This window comes from Lycorma delicatula, chromosome 3, assembly GCF_047948215.1.
Source record: "Lycorma delicatula isolate Av1 chromosome 3, ASM4794821v1, whole genome shotgun sequence".
Lineage (NCBI taxonomy): Eukaryota > Metazoa > Arthropoda > Insecta > Hemiptera > Fulgoridae > Lycorma > Lycorma delicatula.
This window is the reverse complement of record NC_134457.1, coordinates 85,509,820-85,531,356: the sequence shown is the minus strand read 5'-3', so window position 1 is coordinate 85,531,356 and position 21,537 is coordinate 85,509,820. Positions and strand designations below refer to the sequence as shown.

The following is a 21,537-nucleotide window of genomic DNA, read 5'->3' as shown; positions in this document are numbered from 1 at the left end:
TTTACATTGTATCTACTGTATTTAATCTTAAAAAAGTATAAGTATAAGTAAAAACTTCCCAGATTTTTAATGTAAATAGATAACAGCTAAAACCACAGCACTTAAACAACAACACATTTTTAATAAACCAGTTACAAAGTTAAACAATGTCAAGTGCAGTTTCATTAAATTCTCTTCAGCATTTATCAAGAGTCTAAACTCAGAACAGAACACACAAAAATTCATTTTTTTGTGTATTATACATGGATATATAATCCACAAGCAGTAACATACAACTTGTATAAACATTTTAAAGGTAAACGGGAATCTTTTAAAAAATAAGAAAAGTGATCAACATAACAAATCAAACTGGACATTTCAAACAGAATCTTAATGCAATCCTTTTTGTAACATCTTAACATTTGAGCAACAACACAGGCACAAACATTATTTTAATCATTGTTTACGAGATATGAAGCAGGAAAAAATGTGAATCAACCACAACATTTGGTTCATTTGGGAATTCAAAAAAATATATATGAACTGTTATAATTTTGTTGAAATCACCATAAATTTGTACTTAAGCAAAACTTTTGTGAATTCAGCATTTTATTTATAGATTATGATGTGGTTTTAGAAATGATTAGGCTGCAATAAGCCATCGTAGCTATGAATTCATCAAATATTTAATCAAAATGTATAACATATGATCCCACTAATGTAATTTTCATATCTAATATAATTTGCAAGCTTATACTACACCTACGAGAGTTTTCTGTTGATTAATTAGACTTTAACACATAGCTGTAGATGATTCCAGAAGAATATATTAAATTAGCTTTCTATCATTATAGAATTACTTTAAATTGTATATCAAGATAAAAGTAAGTAACTAAGTTGAAGTCTACCTTGAACAAAGGTTCATATTAAAATGTATTTGTTCTAAAATAATTTCCAGGATGAAGGTATAGTTTTATAATAGTGTAATCAATCCCTCTTCAATTACTATTCTGTAATTAAATCACTATGCAATGGAAGAACAGGAAGAAAACTAAAAAGAAAAATTATTTGAGGAAAAAATTCCTAGGAAATATTCAATTTATTTAATCATACAAATATACCAAAATATATTATAACTGATTTACTAAATGTGCTTGATCAAATTAATTCATGAAGCCCAATACGTTTTTATGAGTTAATTAAAATCTACAACCCATGGAATGAAAAAAACATTATTTCTTCCTGAGAAATATTTGGCAAAACCAATGTCACATTTATCAAAAGCAATGAATACAAGATCATGAATTACTTATGTACTAATAAAAACACAGACAAGACTTTTGAGAAAACCTAGAAAAAGAGTAGATTTTTGAAGCTGATGAATAATAAAAACATTTCCTGAAATTGTAAGCTTTCTAGTCCTCTACCCTAGTCTCATAAGTCTACACCTCTACTAAACAAATACCTTCAGTCAATGCGTATTTTCAGATAAAAATAATAAAGGAAAACATGGTCAAGTTAGATTATCAGTCACTTATATACTGATGAAACTTAACTTATGAAGTTAAATTTGTTTGATCAATAATGGGATAAGTTACAGAATTTGAAATATGAGTTGCTGTGTTGGAATATTCAGAGAAAATATAATGTAGGACAGAACCATGACAAATTCTTGAGATTAAAGGTGCCATAATCAAAAGATTGTGAGTGATCTGACATGAAATAAAGGTTTGGTTATCTAAAAGCAATCCGTTTTTGAGAACTAAAAACATGTTTTTAAGATTTGAAAAATAAAATCACCTTACAACAACACCTTACTGAGCTGATTCTACAGTAACTGAAATGTTTCAGAAAACAGTATCTTGAAAAGTGAAGAGTGCTGTAATGGTAAAACACGAGATTATTTAAATAAACCCACTCCTGAAAATCACTGACATTAAAAAACACTAGGTGAAGTTTTATAGCACTCTGAAGTAGATATTAGTCTCTAATGGCTGTAAAATTCAATCCAAAAAAAGCATTCAATTGAATTTGAACTAAGGTTTTACAGCAATTAACAACAGTAAAATTAAGTAATCTACACAGCAGACAATAACAATTCATCCAACTGATGGGTTAAAATATTCATAAATGTTTAGTTAACCATTTATAGAATAAACAACAAATTTTGCAGTAGAAACAGGCATTACATCAAAAAAGATTTCTGTAGATATTAGGAGATTAAGTTTTAACATCATTTTCTAACAAACATTTTCTCTACTCCACAAAAATTTACCTTCAAAGAAGGAATTACATAATACAATGAACTAAACAAAGTTGAACTATGAACAATGAACTAAACAAAACCTTGCCAGTAACATCACTAAAATTTTCAAAATTCCTGGGTGTTTAAAATTACAGGAATTGTAAAATACAAAAATACAGTCAAGTTAATGTATTATACTTTATAACACAATACTAGTTCACACAATTAACCTTTTTCCACAATATTTGTTCAACATTTAATTACTATAGTACAACATGGAGTTAGATTATATTTTTAGATTTAGAATTAGTAATCATTTTGAGACCATGTCAAATAATGTTTTAAAATCAGTATTAAATTGATGTAGACATAAAAATTAAAACATTAAAAAACATACAATCTTTGGGAAGAAATCAATAAATTCAATAATTAAAATAAGTTAACAAAAATTACATTATGTGGTTGACAATAAGATTTATTACAATAATTATTTTGTATAAACATAAACTGTATGAAAGTTTAGCAGGAAATGACACAGAGGAGATGGCTAAGGAACATAATAAATGTAAAAGAGATATCTATATTAGCATTTTCACGTGAGTGAGAATATTGAAGTGAGATATTGAAGAAGAAAAATAAGAGTACATTAGATATAGATAAGAATAAATATAATTTTAAAAACAACTTTTAATATACTAAAGTTAGATGTTTTGTTTTACTATTTCTAATTATAATATAAAAAAAAATTGAAACAGTGAATTGAAAAGTAATATGCAAGTGTAACTTAAAAGTAAAGTGTTACTTACAAACTGTTTACCACAAAGAAATTGCTGCCCAAAGTATTTATATTTTATTAAATAAAATTTTGTAAATATAAACTCGGCTAAGTAGGAATATCAGTTAAAAATAACCCTAGAAAATTAAAGTTGATAAACTAATTAAATAAGATTGTCGTAATACAGATAAAGAATAAAACAAAATGGTCATACTAATAAATTCTGTAATCATCAAAGGATTTGTGTTCAATGGATAGCGTGTATGTTGTTCAAAAGAAAAACAAAAGAGAATAATCAAGTGCTGTTGACAACTCTTGAATTCATATAATGAAGAAAAAAAATGATTCCTTTTCAAAATTATGACACATAATGAGAATTGAATTCCCCATTACAACTCAAGAAAAGAAGATGAGAGGATGGAATAGATCATATAAATTATTATTCCCTCAGCCAAAGAATTCAAAATACATCATTCAACCACGCAGATTCTTTTGATTGTTTTTGGGATTTAAAACTCATTCACCAATTACCTGGAAGATGGGGGGGGATACAAATTCTTTTCAATATAAAGAGTCCTTCAAATAGTCAAACACCTAGAGGCAAAACTGTGAGTGGAGTATGGAAATCGATAACGATAAAACTACACTTCTCAACAAACATGTTCTTGAAAAACAGAAATTTTATCATTTTCCACATCCATCATGTAGCACCAATTTGGTTCCCAATGACCATCCAAATAAAGCCTTGGTAGCAAGACTAATCAGGACAAGGAGTGGTTCAGATTATTAAAGGTAATCCGAAATACATAATTAACACGTAGTACGTAATTAAAAATATACCACATTTTGTATTAGGGTCAAAGTTGTACTAAATAAACAAATAATATTTACAAAAAAAAACATATTGTAAGGTTATAAATAAATTACAGTTTTTATACAAATAAGCCTATTTTTACATCTAGCTTATGTAAGATAGTAAAAATAAAATATAAGTATTTTATTTTACAAAAACATCAAGAGTTTTTCTCACACATTATAGGCAAAGTTTTGCAATGAAACCAGTTTATTAATTAAAATAACAACCAATCTTCCTTCGTACTAATGCTGATAAAATGTTTTGGTAGGAGATCTTTGGATATCTTTAAAAGGGAACATAAGTTGAATTGCATTTTCCAGACTAACACATCGTAGTTTTGAATGAATTATATGAACTTAGAGTTAGTAGTTATCATCATTATTTCAAACTTCCATCATTATCAGCTGTAACAATGCTTACAATCTCATCACAAATTGAATGAATTTAGATAAATTTGTTTTTATCAAACTATCTATAACTGATTCAACAAACTGCAAATTCTTCTCCTATATTTTCATCCTCGACATTTTCACGTCTACCTTAACTAACTAGACAATAGTTTATTCCATCCTTTCTCCAATTCTTCATAATACTTCTCCATGATTCAGTAATATATAGCAATCTTCCACCTTTAGATTTTTTGAAATTCAAGTACGCTTTCTTTATCCTGTTGACAAGAAATAAAATATCGTAGAGCCTGTTTCCCATGCTTATTTTTTTCATTTATGAATTATACCATGGTCTGTCAGTTGTAGAATGGCTGTGAAATTAGGAGAAAGAAACTTGATTAAAGTTTTATTGTTGTATTCAAACCAAACAACACTCGGATCAATAGGTTTCATCAATTGGAAGCAACATTTTTCTACTAACTTCACAAAAACGTTCATGTCTAACAGCAAAGGACAGTATCCTAATTTCAATTTTTCATTTATCTGAATGGCAACCTACTGTAATTCTTATTATCAACTTGCCAAAATTCTATTGTATTTCTTACATGAACAAAGAACATGAGGGGAACTCATTTCACTGTATATCTCTTACAAGAAATAGAATTGTAACTTTAAAATACCTACTCTTCGACAGAGGAAAACTCATGTAAAACTAAAACATCGCATTTATAACAAACTTTTTGTTCAATGTGTAGCTTGATCTTCATGGTGGTAATCTCATTAGTCCTTTTTTCTTACCAAAAAAACTTTTAGTTATTTTTCCTACAAAAAAAATCTGATTAAACCCTGGAAAGTAATCCAATTGTAGATAAGACTAAAAATGTGGTTTATGTATGGGGGTGCACCAACCCACATCTCTCGTATTGTTACAGATTATTTAAATAGTGCACACGGTTGTCGATGGATTAATCAAAACCGACTAATAAAATGGCAATATAATAATCACCTTCCAACCTCATGCCATGATGTATTAAACTGCCTTCATATTCCATCATAATACCATCATATTTTCTTTGGAGTTGGACAACATCATCAGTTTATTCTAAAAGTATTGGCATATAACAAGAACTAAGAAATTGCATCATAAAGACTGCAGCAACTATTAACAGTTAATATATACTATTAACATGCTTCTTGACAGACTCAAAAAGCACGGATTTACCATGATGAATTCAACAAAATTGTGGCTACTTAAAACAACTATTGTGAATCTATGTTGCTAGTAACTTTAATTATAAATAAATATTTCAGTAGTATATGTGTTTTATGGATACAAGTTACTAATATAAATTTTTTTTTATTTGGTTTTATATATTTTGAGATATAGTTAAATTTGTTTTGATAATTTTTTAGCATCTGAAGATTTTTATTTGTTTAAAAATTGAATGATATTATGAATTTGATATTTTGATATTTATGATTTGAATTTAAATCATATTCCAGAAACTTGTTTTATTTTCTACTGGCTTTATTTTCATCACCTTTCTCAAAATCTCACCAATTTTTATTGAAAATATTTATTTTTTATTGTCAATTTAACAAAATTAATTCATGACAAAACTAAATGAAAATTTATTTTTTAATTTTTGGATTTTGCATCAAGAATGTTCTCAAAGGCTATTAGATACAGTTCTGAACTCCTAGCCCTTATGTATATTTTGAACTAGCTATTTATATAATATAAATAATACCTTCATAAAATTAAAAACTTTTAAAAATAAATGTACAGTTATGAAATCATACATCTGTCAATCTAATTCGCTGAATTATATGCAATTTGTATAAAATGAGTAACTGGACCAATAAATACGGAAAATAAATTTAACACGTGTGCAGGTGTCAGAACAATGAACTCATCAATACTTCGATCAATACCGATCACCTATCTATTCATACTTTTTTTTATAATAGATTTTGTATACTGAATTTTTATATTTATTAATATATCCATTGAATCCATTAAGTCACATACTCAAGTCATGAAATCATGTTTTCTGTTAACTACACGTATATCAATCTTTTTCAGAATTGTCAATAAATCTATTAAGAGATTTTTATTGTTTATTGACAAGGTTATTTAAAAGGTAATTTTTACTACAAGGGATTTTTACTCTAATTTTTTGGACTTTGCAACAGATTTCTTGGAAACTATTGGAGATACAGTTCTGGGACCCATTTTATTCAATTTTACAAATCAAAAACATAAAAACCACCCAATTCACTCCTTAGTTTTCACATGTGTTAAAATTGACAGACATATGATTTGGCTTCATTTTCCCTTTAACAAGCAAATATTTTACTGGGCATACTTGAAAACATAGCATTTCCATTACTTATTTCCATTTTTAAGCAACTAAAAGAGCTAACTGCTGGAATACAGCCACTGATGAGGACTTTTTTTTTTTTATAAATGTCCCAAATCAGCTACCAAAGTATTATTGTACAATTTTGATTCATCTTATATTTCACCAAAACTATGGTAACTACTGAAGATGACTGAACTGTACATCTAATACTTAATTTTATTTTATGTAAATAGCTTTGAACGTAATCTTTTTTATTTTAGTACAATAAATTTTCATTCAGTGAATTGAATTTAAGATAATTAAACAGATTTCTAGTAGTAGAAATGTAGAAACTATTTAATTAATAAAAATAAAGACAAAGCTTTATGATCAGTTTTGGAAAACAAATTTCTCACAGAGCCGAGAATTTATTAGAAGGCAGTCAATGAAACCTAGTTGATGTTCTATCTAAACTCATATCTTCTTAGTAAGAAGGAAATTCAATTCTTTAAAGGATATACAGTGTGAGAAGGAAGTCACCATATCCCTATAGTTAACAAAATATATGAGTTAGGATATGTGTCTACAACATACGGTATTTTCATTAGGGTTGGTTGGCAACAGTTTTTTATATCATACACTATGAGTAAAAGACAGTTGTGCTAAAATGGCTAACATGAGTAGTTACAGCATTGAAGAGCGGTTAGTGAGATGGGTACACCTTCATGAATGACAACATATGAATCAAACAATGAAGCTAATTAGTGATATGTTTCAGCAATGCTTTAATAAGCCACCACCACATAAAGCAACAATGTTGGCAAGGGAAAGAAGTGCATTTGAATTATGCAGTGTTAAAGACAGGCCGCAAAGTGGATGTAGTTAACACTGTTAGAAACATGTGCTACTATTGTAGTTTCCACTGAACAATCCCCAATGAATTTAACTTGTAAACAATCAACTGAACTTCGTATATCATGGTCAATGCAAGTACATTTGAAAAATGACTTGAAAGTTAGGTGATTTCATCCGATGTTCATCAATGAACCGTCAGATGTGGACATGGAATGTCACGCTGCATCCTGCCGGGCTTTACTAGAAAACTTCCCCACTGCAGTGCACTGTGAAAAGATGATTTTTACTAATGAATGTGCATCTATTGCAAATTCCATGCCAGAAATGTGTTATTTTGGGCAAAAGAAAATCCTTGTTACGCAACAGAGTTGGAAAGAAATCCACCACACATCATGATATGGGCTGGAATGACAGCTCATCATTTATTTGGTCCTTATTTTTTTAATAAGGCAGCAAATGCACAAACTTATTTAGAGATGTTGGAGTCTTGGTTAATACCACAGCTTTAAGAGATGGATTGTTGTAGCAGGATGGAGCACCTGCATATTTTTCTCTATCAGTCCACGCGTTTCTGAATGAAAAATTTCCAGGATGTTGGATTCCAGCATCACCAGCTCTGTTAACATGGCCACCATGAAGTTCTGATCTTACCATACCAAACAATTCATTATGGGGAATTATTAAAGACACACGTATCTGCACATCGCTACACCATAAATGAAGAATTGTGTGGCACTGTGAGGGATGCCTTCCATAACATAAAAATTTAAATGCTCCACCGCATGTCACAGTGGATGTGGGGACGTACAGAACTGTGCGTGCAACATGAAGGCAAACACACAGTCCCACTCGATGACTATGTATCAAGTCAATAAATAAAATAATTCAATATTATATCATATTTTTCATTTATAACTCATTACAAATTTTTAATTCTAAATTTAGAGTGTACGATGACTTCCTAGCTATCCTCCTGTACACTAGCACATAATAAACTTATTTTAATACATTTATCTTATAATTTAATGGAAAATCAGATAACTTAACATATTCCCTTACTTTATCTTTTGTACTTAAAACAGAAATTTGTGCTTATAGAAGCAGAAATTAAAACAATTTGTAGTTAATAAAGTAAAAGTAAATCAGATGACATATTAAGGATTCAGATTAGACATTTATGTAAAAAAAATAGATAAATGCTATTTTTTGTGGCAATTTGTAACCCACATCATAATGGCAACATTAAAGTTTTATTAAAGGATTATTTTACGCTGAGGATATTAAAAGTTAATTATATAAAATTAATAACAAATCAAAACAAAAGAAAATAAACAATATAAATATATTCTTTATGATGGATTTTCATCAAGTAACGGCTTCATCCATCGATTATTTAAATCAACAGACTGCAAAAGTGGGGTTTCCAAAAATTTAATGCAGAATCAATAGATATCATTCAGATCTATTTTTATAAATTTAAATTTTATTTCATTAAATTAAATGTAATTAATTAAATTTTAATTAATATTTAAATTGGTAACTTTTAAATTAAATCTAATTAATTTGAATTAGTAATTATTATTACTAATTCAAGAATACTTTGTAGTAGGTGTAAGCACAAAACTCGAAGTTGTTTATTGTCATAACTATAAATTTATCAACTCTACATATTTAATTTATCATTGTAGTATTAATATTTAGATGTACATAAATCATCTTCACCGAAGAAGGGATAACCCTCAACAACAAAGAAATAAACATTAAAAACAAATTTCTATGTACCAGGTAGCACAAAAGTCATCTAACCAAAATCATATGAAATAAATTGATAAATAATTTTTTTTTTTAATGTATTTAACAGTTTCAATTAAAATTTTTTTTATAATAATTGTTGAAAATGTCCAAACTTACCTCTGAACAAACTTTCACTCTAATCATATTTTTTGGTTCTACAATTTATTCAATTTAATTTTTCTGTTGTTCTTAGTTCTTCAGACACATTTGGTTTTTACTCATTTTTTTCGCAAATCCCCATAGTCTAACCCTTTTGAAATTTCTCAATACAGAAAAAATTCACGGTTTCAGCTGCGTTATGTACTGTGTGGTACTATAATTATGTAGGTAGCAATAATCTTCAGGGTCTAAGAGAGTAATAAATTAAGTTTCTCAGGTAAACACAGTATTAAACAGTATTGTTAAATAAATTTAAAAAATCAATCCAATAATTTTCTTCTACAAAATGGTAATCAAATACCAATTTTTTCACTGTATAAAGAAGATAGAAGTGCATCTATATGCAAATTTATATTAATACTGTAAATTTGGTTATTCCATGCACATGCAGCATATTAGATTAAAATATGCTTCATCATTAAAATAAACATTAGCTACAGATAAAATTATAATTTCAATAAACAACTTGCCATAATTAATCAGTTTAACTTTATTTGGTACAACAATTTTTCGAATACTGATTTTGCAATGTCACAATTTTAAGTATTGGTTTGCTCTTAAATTTATTGTTTTATGAAGCAAAACAATCTGAGAAGATAGTTTACACAATTTCCGAAGAAATTGCACCAAAGTTTTTAAAGCGGGCAACGACTTTGACCATTAACAATGAAGTACAACCAAACTATTGTTGTTGATCATCTCTTATCTTACAATTCTTTTAAAAGCATGGTTGAACAAACATTTTATATTTGATTTATTCAGCGGATGTGTACCAAGAAATTTATTCCTAAATTCTTGGGTCTCCATCATAAATCTATTTATAGAAAAATTTCTAAAATACAAGGTGTGACTGGAGAGTTTTAAGACTGGGCTTGTAATTTCAAAATGGCAGAACTTAGGGGCTATTGTAATGGATCTCCTTCAAAGAAGTCCCCTTCGGATTGAACACACCAGCTCCAACAGTGTTTCCACTTTTGAAAGTATTCCTGGAAGTTTTCTTTCTCAAGGGTGTTAAGAACTTTCTTTGCATTTGACTGGAAGTCTTGAGTTGAGTCATCGGTTCCCTTTCAGTGAAAATTTCAGTTTAGGAAACAGGTAGAAGTAAGCAGGGACTAAATTATGGGTACATGGAGATTGCAAAACACAGGAATTTGTTCAAAAACTCCACAATTGAAAACACATGATGAGTCGGTGCGATATGTCTTGGTGGATGACCCAATTCTTGTCTCTTCAGATTGCAAGACTTTTCTTCCGTAAATTTCACGCAAATCCTGAAGCACACTTTTATAGTATTCCTGGTTGACTGTCTGCCTCCTAGGAGCAAATTCGTGACGCATGATACCCTAAAAATCAGAGAAAACTACCAACATTGTCTTTACATTCAACTAATTTTATCAAGCTTTTTACAGTTGTAGCAAACTTGGACCCTTCCACTGCGATGATTGCCCTTTGTATCTAGGTCATACCCATGAACCCATGATTTATCACCTGTAATTACTCTATTTAAAAAATCTGATTCAATTTCGGGGCGATCATTCAGTTCTTGGAACACTTCAAGTCGGCAGTGTTCTGCTGGTCTGACCTCAATTTCTGAGGAACACTCGATGTATGCTCTAAAACTGACTGACCCACATAGAAACTTAAATTCAGCTCATCACCCATCTTTCTAATTATAAGATTACAGTCAGAGTACACTAAATCAAAAACATTCACAATGTTTTCATTGAAGTAGAAGGCCGGCCAGACCAAGGTCATCTTAGACTGATTCGTTGCTATCTTTGAATCTGTTGAACCAAATAAAAACATTTGATTTGTTCAGACATTTATTCCCAAAAGCTGTTTTTTAAGAGTTTATAAATCTCCGAAACTGATTTCCCAGTTTTCAAACGAAATTTGACACAAACTTGTTCCACTTTTTCATCCATTTTGCAAAATCAATAATCCACCAAGAATCAAAAATGCATCTTCACTTTCAATTGAACACTCTCTATTGATGCCACTCTCTATTTAACAAAGATATTGCAATGATCTTTTCAGTACATTTCACAGACAAAACAAGCTTCCCTTTCCACACCCATGGGCAAACCTACTCCTTCTATTGAACAGTGGCGGCACCTGTCTTAAAACTTTCCAATCGCACCTCGTAAAAACTTGAGGCATTTTAGAGTAAAACGTTTTTGATAAAATAAGAATGGTGACTGTTTAACCACAGAAACACATGCCAAGTTATGAAAAAAGAATTCAGCGTTACAAACATTTTTGTATTATCCCCTCTGCTGAGAGGTACATTTTCAAATTCTAATCATACGTCTTTTGGACTACCTGTTACATCTAAACTTTATAACATGTTACTTCTTAGTTTACTTCAGTAGAATCTATGTTATCATGAAAAAATAAATATGGCACTCCAAGTTAGAATCCTGTTGTACTTAATTTTTAAAATGAAACTATCCATACATTCCTACCAATTTAAAAAATGACTTGCTGTCTAAATAAAAGAAACCACATTTCAGAAGAATATTTTACAGCTATTATGCAGCTCCTTCATTAGATATTACAGGTAACTAACAAAGGTGTTTGGTAGTAGTCCTGAAAAACTGCCTTTTAGAAAATAATACAATATATTTTGAAACATTTAAATTACTTTGTTTTTTGGCTTAACAGTCTTCTGGTCTTTAAATTTTGTCATGTTAACTAATGAATTAATAATACAGTTACTACTACAAAAAAATTACTTTTATTTGCCTATCATTTATTTTTTGCAAATCATTAACAAATCAAAAAAACAAATTCATACTTCTAACCAAACATTAAAAATTTAATGCAGTGTGACAAATAACAGCTTAACATTCAATTACTAACTAAAAACCTGCAGAATAATCACAATTATTTATAAAATATTTTTGTGATGACATTAATTTAAAAGTAACTTAAACAGAAATATATGTTTAAATGAATCCTTAATTGTTAAATGTACAGATTAACATAAATCAATAACGCCCATATTCAATTTAGAGTTCCTAACATAAACAAAACTTAAATGATAACTAGGTACACATGCAACTACAAAATATTTACATAATTTGATCTTTAATAATTAAACAGAAATGCTAAAGCTATTAAAATAAACCATTACAATTGTATAATCAAAAATAAGCATTAAAGTTAAAAATAAAACAAAGATTGAAGATTTCTTTATTATTTACGATATAAAAACTAATATACAGTAATGTTTAACATACTTGTAGGCGAACTTACCCAACTTTGTTTTTTAAATTATTGTTCTTAATTGTAAAGAATTAATCTAAGATATAATTGTACATCTTATGGATAATAAATGCAGATTAAATTTCAATTTTCAGTTCTATAAAGCAGTTTAAAAAAGAGAGTAATAAAACAAAAAAAATATATATATATTTGTTTATTTTTTTCAGCAATAAATCTACAGATATGGAAATTGGATAAAAGGAAATTATAATAGAGTAGCAATACATGCATAAAAGCTACAAAAAATTGCTGTACAAGTGAGGAGAATTATTTTTTGTAGACACCAGGGTGCAGTATATAGTCCGTAAAATTTTACATGGATTTAAGGCTTTTACATAAATAGCAAATTATTAAAGCCAACATACTTGAAAATAAAGTACATCAAACTTAAATTACTACTTTAAAGAAATATGTGTACAATAGTAATTGCTACGCAGTATAAAATATATGTATGAAAAATTGTACAACACTGACAGCGAAACATGCAAGCTAAATTTAGGTTTGTTGGATACAAACCAATGCTACTTTGCCGATAAGATGGTTTTCATACTTCGTATCAAGCCTGTAGTTTTCTGGTTGCAAAGAACAAAGATATTTATAACATATTAAACTGATTTTGAATGAATAGAGTGTATTAACAGTAATAGTGTAAATATTTTTAATATGCTACGTAACTCGATTTAAAAATATTAGATATTTAGAAGTGTTCCAACAAAGCCTATTATACGCACAATAACAACTGAAAAAAGTTTAATACAAATGCAGATAAAACTAAAAAATGTAAATGTAAACTACGCTCCTTCAGAATTAAATATCTGATTTAACTACCAAAGTTAACACCCCAAAAGAAAGAATTAACTTTTGGTCAAAAACATATAGTTGAGAAAACCCAAATTTAGCATCATCAAACTCAAAAGAAAATGTACACGTAATGACTATAATCTGTGTAAAAAATGTCAAAGTAAGACTAATAACATTCACTGCACATCTTACTAAACCGCATCATTCTGTACACCCTATAGCTTAAAAACTATAGTACTAAAGAGCAGAAACTTTTCATATTTATCTAAAATAAAACCTAAGACTTCCAGAATCACATAAAAGATTTTGTTCCATCTCCACACAGGAAATACAACTTAATCCAAACTACAAACTCATACAGATGAATCAAAGCACCATTGCCCTCCAAATTTTCAAGTACTAATATTAATATGTAAAATTAACATAAAATAATGCTGTAATAAGGAACTAATTAGGAGCTCAAAATAAAACTATGAGAAATTGTTTTAGCATAATTCGAGAAACTGAAGTTTCGCAAGGGCAAGATAGGGATAAGTTCTTTTTTTATTAAAGATGAAGGGTCAAAAAAGTGGGTTTTTCATGAATAATTCAAAAATACAAAAACTAGATTTCAGAAAAAAAATTTGATAATCTAGAACAACTTTTTTAACAAAATCTTTTTAGATGCAATATTCTACAAACATAATTGACACTTTTTAGCTCTTTGAAACTAACCATATTTACATACTCATTTTACACAAATAATTTTTAAAGCAAAGCCTTATATCAACAAATGTTTAAAATAATAATTGTAGGGCTTTCATCTTCGTCAGTTGTTTTTTTTCCAAATCTGTGCGAACAAGAAATAAAGAAAATATATAAAAATGTCCCAGTCCCCAAAAAATTGGTTTTCTGAATTCAAAACATTAATTTTAAAAATAAAAAGAACATTATCTTTTTTAGTAGGGTTTTTAATATAACACAGGTAATAACTAATTTTTTCTCAATAACTAATTTTCATTGAAAAATTGCCTTTTTCAATATTTTTAATAAAAAATGGTAAGCACTTTTTTAATGTTAGATTCCCACACTTAACAACTAAATTACATTAATCTGATTAAGTAAGAAAAAAAAATTATGTCACTTTAAAAATGTATGGAGCACTGAAAAATGTTTTTTTTTTTTTTTTTTTTTTTTTGTTAGTATTAAAACAAATTTAATGGTTGCACATAGTACCATGATTTTTTTATGTACATAGATCATACTTTAGTTGCTACAGACACAGAAGGGAGATCTGGTTTCCAGTATATTAATGATTGTAATCAGTTATCAACTTTCACTATTTTGGCAAAAAATTGATAGTTTTCAACTTTTTTTCAAAATAGGTCAAAAAGTATTTATTTTATGAAAAAATGTGTAGAATAAAAGGTTAAAGATAGAAAAATCCTTTTTAATTTGCATTTGAATGGTGTCTCTACAATAAAATATAAAAAACTAATAGCATTTTGAAATTGAGAAAAATTATCATATTTTTTATCACAAAAAAGATTAATTGTTAATAACTACTGAATGAGGTCTTTAAACTACATGAGACCTAAAGCAATTGACAGATCAGAAAATTTCCTATCAGAATCTATATCTATATTATTTTTTAGTAAATATAGCTCTACAGGCAAGATCGTTTGGTCAGTTGCTTACAACTTAGCAAATAAAAAAAACAAACAGGAGGCTGAGTCTTAAAAAATGTTTAAACTGCTATATCTCAGTCAATTTTAAAGATAAAAGGTCTCGAGAGGATACAAACTGTAAGGAATTGAATGCTTAACAACTTTCATTTCACATTCATTAATATCTAATTATATTTGAAGAAACAGCACCAGGAAATACAATCATTTACAAAGGTGTGAAAGTTATAAACTATTTAATCCCCATCAATTTTTGCTGTAGAAAGTCATGGCTAAAAAGGTTTAATCAGAAATTTGATCTGTTTTCAGAAAAAAAAATTATGTAGATTACTTAGGATTACATTTTTTGGGTTATACAGAAAAACCTACGTTTTGAACCTTCAACGTTAAATTAAAAAATCCACTCCTATCTAGCTTTCAGAACTCTTCAGTTGTTTAAATTACATGTCAAAGCATTTTCTCAGTTTCATCTTAGTAAAGTTTATTTCTACTGCATTACAAACAGTAAATTACTTTCCTGAGTAAAAATAAGTTTTTTACTTTGCAAAGTGATTCTAGCTTAATAACCTTATTTAAAAATATATATATCTTTGAATTAAAAAAGTTTAAATTTTAGCTGATATATGTTGTTAAGTCTCAAGAAAATCCTAAAATTTTGCATTTCAACTTCATTAGTCAAACTGTAAAATTTAATTTTTTGTAAAAATTATTACTTTGTAATGTACAGAAATTTCTAGCTTGAAGGCATCTCTATATTTATTAATTTAAATCCAACTCAGCACAACAGCATTAATAATATTATTGAATTTTTCAAATTGAATTATTTCAACTTGGCAACCAAACGCAAGCAAAATTAAGCTAGTAGTATATCTTTCCCAGATTTTGAAATTCCTGGTAAAGATAATGAACATAATCATTTAATAACCAGAGTAGTTTAAATGAATAGAAGTGTAAATTCATACTGCTAATAAAGATAGGAACTAAAAACAGAATGATATGCTCATTCAAACATCCAAAACAGCCACAGAATGAATACATGATTCATTTAAAAACATAATACATCTAAAATGTGCATGAGCACATTTTAAAGACATATTAGTTTCTAGTATGCTTCCTTACCTTTAATTAATCTTAGTTCAATTGGACGAGTCTTTTCAAACCTCAGCTTTTTGAAATTACATTCACCACTTCATTTGAAAGAATTTAATAATCATTTCATACTATACTCCTCAAAATTTTCCTTCAAAATTTCACAATAAAATTTAATTCAGTAAAAGTTTTATGCTAACAAACAGGTGGATATGGCAATCTTATCAATTTCAATAAAAATGAGGGTTAGGTATAAGCACAACCATGAGAGAAAAGCTGGTAAGTGGGAAGAGAATGATTTTTCAATAGAAAACCAAATGGCAATTGTAAAATCTGTTATCACATATTAAAATAAAAAGTTACAGCAATACTGATGGAGTTGATTTCCAATAATGATGATAAAAAGACATCACATTCCACAAATATAACCAATAAATAATATGAACAACCTGGATTTATCCTACTACTAACAAGTAACAACTCTTTAAAAAAAAACACATAATAAAACTACAAAAACTGCATTTTTTTATAATTAATAAACAGAAATAAGAAATAAAACTGTAAATGGAATTAATAAAAAATATCCAATGAGCAAAATAAACTTTCAGCGAGGTTTGAATTTAAGAACTTAGCTTTCCAGTTAAATGTCTTAACCAATGAGTCACAATGACTGACAGTGTTTTAAGTGTTATCACTTTAATTTGTGTAAGAAAGCAGAATTCAAAAAAAAAATTACTAATATAAAGAGCTTATCTATTTCATCAATTAAACATGACTACTTTAAAGCTCTAAGTTTGATTTTAAACTAAATTTTAAGTCCATCATTCCATTCTAAATGGCTGACTTAAATTATTCAAACAAAATCTTCCCAGTCATAAATTAGAATGTTTTCTTTTTTTATAATTTACGATTTTGACAAGAAAAAAAAAATTCAATCATAAATCAAAAAGTGACTGTTTTCTTTTGTATGCATAATAAATGTAAAAATAATAATTAAATACTTATCTGTGGACAAACAAAGAGAAAAAAGAAGCCAATCAACTTTGTACTTAGAATTATAATCAGAAATAAACTGAATATAAAATATGAATCAACCCAAAACATATGAAATCAAAACTATCACCAAATTACACCATCTACCATATTTTAATTAAATTTAATAATTTACTTTTAATAAAAAAATGTAATGTAATACAATCCCTTCAGAAGGAACAACACAATCTGTACAGAATTTATTTTTTTAAATAAAACTCAGAATTAAAAGAAATATATGTATAAAAATCAAGAAATGCATTTAATTAATATCATATGGATTTAAATACTAGATCATAGATTCTGGTGTTCTTTGGTGGTTGGATTTCAATTAATCATATATCTCAGGAATGGTCAGCCTGAGTCTGTTCAAGACTATATGTTTATCGAAACATTCACACAGATATTGACAAGTTACTAATGACTTTAATTGTTGATCTAACTTATAAATAAAAATATTTCAAAAAAAAATATTTTAAAAATATATAATTAAAAAAAAAAATTGAATTTATAATTATTTACAACAAAATTTTATAAAATAAGATGAAAAATAAATTTATTATTTTTCATAATTATCATAACTTAATAATGGAATGGGATTTTTTCCTTTTTCACTTCCTTGCATGAAGTAAAGAAAGTATTGTTATACTTTCAATGGAATTTTGACCATCCCAGAATCCATTTGACTAGTTTCGGCATGATGTCTGTATGTACATACAAGGTCTGTAAATAAAGTAATGAGATTATTTTTTTTTGGCAGCCAAAGTGGCAACACTGTAGATACTAGTAAACACATGGTTATTTCTGATTTATATTAAGTATTACTATTTTTACTCTATTATTGCTATGTGAGACATAAACTTTTCATGAAACAAATTTTCATTGTGCGTTACAAAAATGAGTGACGCTAATTATGAGCAACGTTGTGCAATCAAATTTTGTGTTCAATTCGGTGAGAATGCTACTGAAACCTTTTCAAATTGAAAAGGCATATGGCCCAAGTTTTTAGGTGGTTTATAGCATTTTCAAATGGCCAGGAATCAGTTGCAGACGATCCATGCTCTGAAAGACCGTTAACGTCAAAAAGTGACAACTATGTTGAGCGAATCAGTCTTGATATGGTACAACTGCCAATTAATTGTCAGAATGACTGCAGAACAATTGAATTTGAACCATACCACAATCCATCAAATTTTGACAAACAAATTTGACATGAAAAAAGTTTGTGCAAAATTGGTCCCAAAAAACCACACTGTTGCAACAGAAAAACAACAGGGTGGAAGTATGCCGCGATCTTCTAGGGTGAATTGAAACTGATCCTGATTTTCTAAAAAATGTTATTACTGGTGATGAATCTTGGATATTTGAATATGACCCAGAAACATAGCAAGGAGTGGCACACTTCAAACTCACCAGATCACAAAAAAGCAAAAATGAGCAAATCAAAAATTAAAACCATGCTAATTTGTTTCCTCAATAGTAATGGCATTGTCCATAAGAAGTTTTTGCCTAAAGGACAAATTGTAAATCAATACGTTTACTGAGAAATTCTAGTAAGACTGCAGAAAAGAGGTCCCCGCATGAGACCAGCTATCAAAGACAACTGGATGCTGCATCATGACAATGCACCTTTTCTCTCTCAATTAATGAATTATTGGCAAAGAAAAACATTCTTGTAGTTCCTCAACCACCTTATTCAGTTGACTTGAGTCCCTGCAACTTTTTCCTCTTCCCGACATTAAAAAAACACCTCAAAGAACACCATTTTGGAACAGTAGAAAACATTAAAAAAATCTAACTGACCAACTGAAGGATATTCCGGTTTCTGAGTTCCAACACTGCTATGAAGAGTGGAAAAACTGTTTGAAGCATTGAGTGGCTTCCCAAGGGACTATTTCGAAGGTGATAGAGTCCATGTGTAAATGGATTGTAAATAAAAAGTTTTTCTGAACCAGTCACATTACTTTATTTACAGAATGAATATATATATGTATGTATCTATGTATCTCGCATAACTCAAAACAATTAGCTGTACGATGTTGAAATTTTGGACTGTTGTAACATAGTTGTGCAGCACCTCCTCCCCTTTTGATTGCAATCAACTGAACCAAAAGTGTCCAAAAAAGCCCAAAATCCCCAAAAATTTGGATTTTCTAGTTTTTCTTAACTCCAGTAATAAACCCTCATTGAGAGCTTTTCAATGATATATTATAGTGGTACTTATTTTCATTAGTTCCAGAGTTCTAGCCAAATAAAATTTTAATTAATGAAATATTTGGATCTATAAGGAAAGCCACATCCGTTCAAATCAGTCATCTCCTTTTTTTTAACTTTTTTTTTTTAATTATTAACCTGTGATTGCAAAAACATTTTACAAGAAATAATTATTCAATAATAACAATAAAAAAAAAATTATGAAAAAAAATCAGAAGTTATTAAGGAAATAAAAGTTTATGTACTTTTAAAGATGTGATATGTAATTTAATAAGCATTATTACATATGTGTGTATGTAAGAGATTTAATAAAACATCTGATTATTTAATATTAATTGAAAATTATAATTTACAATTGTATTATTTTTGGATTTTCTAGTTTAATTTATGTTTAATTTTTTTAATTATTCTGGAATTTCTGTTTAATTTTATCTACATTAAAGTTAACTACAGAGTGACTGAAAAATAGACCCTCACAAGAACAACATATACAATGAGGCATACATGCTCGATCGTTAATATATTGCAAAAATTCTTATCTTTTAGTTTATTACTCCTCTGATATTGTCAGACAATATTCTCCCTAAGTCAGAGTTGATCATCATTTCATTTATTTGTTTTTTGTTGCCAATCATTTAATTGCTTTTTGGTTTGATATAATTCTGCTGATCTTAACTTGTATACACACTCTCTAGTTTTCAGATTTTCTCTCTCTTTACATTCATCATCCTCTCTTAATCTTTTCATTCTTTCCTTGGTTTTAACATTTTCTTCCTCTTTAAATTTACCATCTTCTCTTATGTTTTTATTCTTTCTTTGTTTCCAACATTTTCTTCCTGTTTATTTTTTTTTGTTTGAAACATTTTCTTTCCTTTTATTCTTTCTTTGGTTTTACCATTTTCTTCCTCTTTAAATCTATCATCTTCTCTTAATTTTTTTCTTCTTTTTTTATTTTAACATTTTCTTTCTCTTTATATTTATCATCTTCTCTTATTGGTTTTATTCTTTCTTTGATTTTAACGTTTTCTTCCTCTTTACATTTATCATCTTCTCTTAATCTTTTTATTCTTTTTTGGTTTTAACATTTTCTTCCTCTTTAGATTCATCTTCCTGTGGTTTTTTGAGTATATTTATTCATGTTATCTTTCTTTTTCGCGTATGATGGTTTCTTTTAATTTTTTATTTTTAACCAAATAATCCAATAATAAAATATGGTGAATATTTTACACCATAAGGTTGAAATTAACATTTTTAACCAGTATACAGGAGTTCACTAAACGAAATAGTTTAATTATATTAACTTTTATTTACACAACACACAAGAAATCTAAAACGTTTGTTAATCAGCAACTCATGAAAATACGAATAATACTGATCTAATAACAGGAGTAATAATGGGACTTCTTACTCTATCTTAATATTCCATGTAAGATTCTTGAATTAATAATTGTATAAATATTTGATGTTAATAAAAACTAATATTTAATAACAATATTAGTTAATACAAGTAATAAAAATAACTAATAGTTAATAAAAACTAAAAGGATTATATCTCATTTTCAAATGAAATAAGTTTAGATGAAGTGTAGTAAAAAATGTGTATATATAATTTAGTAGATATACAAGGAAGTCATGTAGTGTCCACATCAGATTTTTTACAGTAACTATATGAATAAGCTATTGCAATACAAAAAACAAATTCTATTTAATACTCATTTTATTTTGCTTTTTACAATTACTTAAAAATTAATATTTAAAACAGCAATCTCAGAAAATTAAATTAAGAAATACTATAAAAATTAAGAAAGTACTCTTAAAAATTCATTTAAAATTAAGCATCAAAAAGAATTGTAATATTAAAAATAAACTGTAAAAGTTTTTGTTAGCTTTACAAAAAAACAACAAAAATATCATCAAGACACTTTTACTCTAATATAATAATAGTAATAATATATTAGATATTTGAATAATATATTACATACTGTATTAATAGTAAAATGGTCTGTAAAAACTAAACAAACTTTCATAAACCTTAGTATAAAGTAATTAATGAGAAGGATGAATTTAGTGATC

General features: G+C 27.9%; 1 protein-coding gene across 1 annotated transcript in view; it reads right to left on the bottom strand.

Annotated features, from left to right (window-relative positions):
• wwk (anoctamin 8 white walker) overlaps positions 1-21,537 on the bottom strand; it is a 120,672-nt gene that overhangs the window by 46,364 nt on the left and 52,771 nt on the right. Inside the window, exon 10 of the mRNA XM_075360123.1 lies at positions 13,181-13,236. Within this exon, the coding sequence (XP_075216238.1) occupies positions 13,181-13,236 (56 nt within the window). The remainder of the gene's footprint in view (positions 1-13,180; positions 13,237-21,537) is intronic.